The 5,007-nt window shown below is 37.6% G+C and overlaps 1 protein-coding gene across 1 annotated transcript in view; it reads right to left on the bottom strand.

Moving 5' to 3' along the window:
• Positions 1–5,007, bottom strand: part of LOC102043201 (phosphoglucomutase-like protein 5) — a 79,069-nt gene that overhangs the window by 64,680 nt on the left and 9,382 nt on the right. The window contains exon 3 of the mRNA XM_014309879.2: positions 2,405–2,567. Within this exon, the coding sequence (XP_014165354.1) occupies positions 2,405–2,567 (163 nt within the window). The remainder of the gene's footprint in view (positions 1–2,404; positions 2,568–5,007) is intronic.

Raw genomic sequence — 5,007 nt, 5'->3', positions numbered from 1 at the left:
TTCCCTACAACACAGGTTAAAACATTTTTCAAAAAAATAAAACATGGAAATACACTGCATTACTCTCAACATTTTGACTGACATAGAGTATTTAAATTATCCAGGGGCAGGAAAGATGAGGTAACCACAGTCATATTTGTTTGGGCTCATTGGTCAAAGACTGCCTTTTTTCACTCTACAGGGAATCTCAACATAGCTATCAAAGGAAAGCCTGCTCTTCAGCAGCAGGTTCTGGTGTTTCATGGGACTTTCTGCAAATGCACACCTGTGAAGATCAGATAGCTTGTTGTTCCACATTATCTCATTAGAAAAAAATACCATTTTTAGAAATCTTACCCGTTTAACAGTGGTGCTGTATTGCAGTTTTCCTCCAGTACCTGAATGAAACTTTGTTGGAATTCAAAATACCTTAATTGCTTAACAATTAGCAATTATGACCTGGATTGGTTACATCGTTCAGAAACAGAAAACACATCTTGTGAGTTACTTTCACTGCTACAGCCTGAAAGATGGCTTTATTTTCAAAGATTTACTGTCAACTAAATTAAAGTTGCCGGTTTGATATGAAAATTACTAGATTAACTATGCCATATGCAGTGCAAAGGTTGAGTCCAAGCTGCAATTGAGTGTGAATTGCAGCAAGTCCCTTTCTGGCTTATCTGACCCTGCACAGCTTATATTAAAGCTACACTTCTACTCTAAAAATTGTTTCTTTTATTCCCTCTGTTTTGTTCTCTCTCCTCATCCAAAATGTCTTTGAAGGCTTTTTCAGTACAAACTTTCCATTTGTCTAGCAATGCTGCTATATGCAGTGCCTTGCCACGTAAATTAGCGTCTTCCATCTCAGATGCAGTGCACCAGATGGTCCAAATCACTACAATAAAAACCAGCCCCTAAACTCTTCATTTAGCTTACAAAATGACTTCTTACTTATTTACATTTATTTAGCTTACAAAATGAAATCCTAGTTATCTAATCCAAATCCACCCAAAGGGTGAGGATATCATTAGCTACAGATCTTCCTTGATAGATGGATGTATTGTCTACTGATATTTCCAGCTAAGGAGATCCCACAGGTCACTCTACATTCTCTTCTACAGCTGGAGAGACAAGCCACTTCTGCTTGACCTGGATCTGCAAAATACTGAGCAAGAATACAGAGTAACAATAACCTTCCCTAGGAGCTTGTTGCTGTGCTTTAACACTGTCTTCAAGCTCAAACACCTTGCCTAATACTTAACCCACATTTTCTCAGCTGGAACTTAAACCAACTGCTTTTCATTATGGCCCTGCTGATTAACATAAATCATTAAACCTTGTGACCTGTGTTTGAGGGGTGTTTTATACATAAAGCTTAATAGTCTTTTTGAATTCTCTTTAAAAAAGCAAAGCACACTAGAAAGACCGCACCTCCAACTGTTACCTATTTATCAAGCAGATTTTAGATGCATGTGGTGTTTTAGAGTGCTAATTCATCTAATGGTTTAGCTCTGGTATATGTGTGCTGTGACCCTGGCTTTCTTACTGGCTGACCTGACATAGTCCCTGTAATCCCTCTGGGATTCAAGCCTATTCTGTTTATAAAATCACACTCATTTAACCCTGCACATTTTTCAATTACATAAGAGAGAAGGGAGAAAGCCCCCAATTTCAGTTCATTTTTTTTCAGGTGGAAATCACTCTACATGTGTGAGGTATACAAGGTGTCAGCAACCTCACATAATGTTATATAAGTGTACACAAATCTATAATGTAAACCATACAGAACCTATAACATACATAGGCAAGTTAGAACCCGTAACAACATAATGTGTTAGTTGTCAATTTCAGAAAAAAAGACTTTAGCTATATACAAAAATTGCCCTATTCAATGGTGGAATTGCAGTGGTAAAATGGTACAACTCCCTGCCTGGATAAGTTACTTCCTGGGTAAACATAAGTTTCTCGTGTGCTTTCTTCCACACAAGACAATGAGTTACACCACTTACAGTACTTCTGAAATTACATGCTTTAAAGTAAATGCCAAGACAACCAACACAGAAATATGAGGAAAACATATTTTTTCCTTTATAAAGATGCCTATGAGAGCTCCCTCATAGGCATCTTTATAAAAGGATCAGAATTGTTACGGTAATCTGGACACCTACATAAATGACTGCAAAAACCAGATGGCAAGTTGTTCATAGAAATCTTACAGCTAATCCAAGGGCTTCAATGAACATTTAATGCTTATTTTTCAGACCCACGTACACAAATACACTTATATTATTTAAAGAAAAAGAGATGCCTACATCCTTCACAGTTTTAAGAAAGTAATAATTACAGATAGCTAGTCATCCTCACAAGCCATTTCCAGGATACCAAGATGCAATGTTGTAGTGTCTTTTTTTCAAAAAAACCATACCTCCATTGGCAACTTCAAACTTGACTCCAAATTCTCCTCCAGGTCCCCCAGGACTGTGGCTAGCTGTTAGGATAATTCCACCAGCGGCTTTGATCTTTCGGATGATACATGAAACAGCAGGAGTGGATAAGATCCCATTCTGTCCAATAACCAGTCTGCCAATCTACATGGGAAAAACAAGCCAAAGTACTCTGAGCAGTACTAAATTTTTGAAAATTAGTATATAAACACACACACATAATAGGAATATATGTACAGGATAGAAATGGCAAAGTCTTGGTACAGAACATACTCTTTTGCAGAGAAATATCCATGAGTTGGTTGCATGCTAACCTGGAGCACTGACAAAAAATACTGTAACCTGGCACATTTAACACCAGTGGCCTGGATGTGACAGTAAAGCAAGAGCACAGCAATGATAAGGATTTGAAAAGCTCCCAAGCACAACACTAGGCTATTACCCTGCTACCGAAACTTGCCAGGTAACCCCACAGTCAGCAAATCCTCTCAGATATTAGTACAGTTTAGGGCTGACCCCGGGGATGCATTTGCAGGGCTGGAGCTTTAATAGAAAGAGAATAGAAGGCGAATTGCCTTTCACAGAGCAGCCTTTCAGTGTAATCACAAGTACCACTCCACATTAGGACCTGCAGTCTCTTGTAGTTACACTTCTACTGCCATGACAGCCTTGGATGTCCTGCCCCACAGAAAGCACTGCTCCTCCTTCAGCTATCAATGACTCCTTGGCTATTCCAAATGAATAGTTTCCCAGGGCACAGCTGAGCAGGGGAAGTTCCCACCATTCTTAAAATAAAAAAAAAAAAACCTTTCAGGCGGTGTTATTAAACACTGACTCAATGTGGTTGGTATTATATGCAGTTCCACTGCAAGGTTCCAATTTCAAAACCATGCCTTCATCCCCTACACAGATACTACAGTTTCAGTTTAACATAAATAATCGAGGAGCCAACAAGAAATGTATTTACAAAGAAATACAAGAGAGTTCCAGTTTCTGGGGAACACAAAAGGAAGATGCAAAAAAGCAAGGGGAGAAGGGGAGGTTAAGTGTTACAGATGGGAACTGAGGCAGCTGCACATGGAGCTTGAAAGGATATTGTTAAAGTCTGGACTTTCTTAATAACATCAATATTTTAAAAAATCAAATAATCCCCCATCACCACCACCACTACTGAACAGTTTTTTGGGAAGGGGCAGGGCTGTTAGGGTAGGCGGAGGGAAAGGCAGAACACTGAATCCCTCCCACTCCCCATGTGAAAGCAGACTGGGAATTGAACTTCAGAATTCATTCTCCAGTTTGAACAAGATTTGATAGCTCCACAGTCTGTTCAGCAAAGCAGCAGCACAGGAGGTGTCTCTACCTGCCTCCTGTCCATATGGAGCTGTTCCTTCATATACAGATGACCTTCTTCTGGGCACTCACAAGAGGACCTTAACGGTTACTTAAAAGTGTGGGTTCAAATAATTTCAGAAGAGCAAAGGATTAGGAGATTATTATTTAAACTGGTTTTGTATACTATTTTAATTTCAAAAATTAGGACTACAAAGAAATTATCAACTTCTACCATAAATTACTTTTTTGATAATTCTCACCAATCACAAACTATGTCTAACCATTTCTCTTTCAGTAAGAACCACAGGATCTGCTTTTGAATTTTAAAAAATGTGCAGAAAATGCACTCTTCTGAGATTTCTACCTCAAGCTCAGATGAAAGAAAAATTGTTTGTCTACCTGCTTCTCTTTTCAGAGTTTTTGCAGATAATTCTGAAGCCTATGGAATGTTGCTAGAAAACAGGAGAGCTAATAAGTTAAGAAACAAACAAAATATCATCATGAAAAGAAAAATATGATTTTAAAAACCTTGAAATTGTTTGTTTTGAATATTGTTCCTCCCTTTTTTTAAACTATGAAGTATGTAGAAAGCTAGAGCAATGACTCAATCTTCCAAATACAGCTGTCAGAAATGGTTGCCAGCTCTTAAAACAGTATTGTGTATGAGTAAACAAAAGGAATATGACAGCAATAACATTTTACAAAACGCTTGAAAACAACACAATCTATCTGGAGGCACTCAAGTATTTACACCTGCATGCAGGCTTATCACAAGCATGGTTTTGGTATTTCTAAATCTAAAGTAGTGAGTTTTAAGTTTTTGTCCTCATGCACATCACTGTATTTTTAAAAGTTAGCAGAATCCTTAAATTATTCAGAATGCACAAATTACCTAGGACTATCTCTTTGCCATATTTAATTTCTTCCCATTCAGCAGATGTCACACAAACCAGTTTTCCCATTTTTCTGGATGCCAAATATTAATATAAAAATGAGTAATTTGATTTGCCTTAAGCACTTGTCATGTCTGCTATTTCTATACTACTTTGAAATATTATTTATTATGCTAATTTCTGTACTATAGAAATATTGCAATATTTACCATTCTAAATTAAGGATCCTACAAATCAAATTACATAAGTGATACAACAGTATTTTATCTGCAGGCACTACAATAAAGTTTCACTTTTTGTTAAGGTGGTTCTACAAAACTCCCTCAGGACAGTGCAGACCTCAGAGGTGTACATGTGCT

The sequence above is a fragment of the Geospiza fortis genome, unplaced genomic scaffold, assembly GCF_000277835.1.
Source record: "Geospiza fortis unplaced genomic scaffold, GeoFor_1.0 scaffold456, whole genome shotgun sequence".
Classification (NCBI taxonomy): domain Eukaryota; kingdom Metazoa; phylum Chordata; class Aves; order Passeriformes; family Thraupidae; genus Geospiza; species Geospiza fortis.
This window is presented reverse-complemented; position numbering and strand designations above follow the sequence as displayed.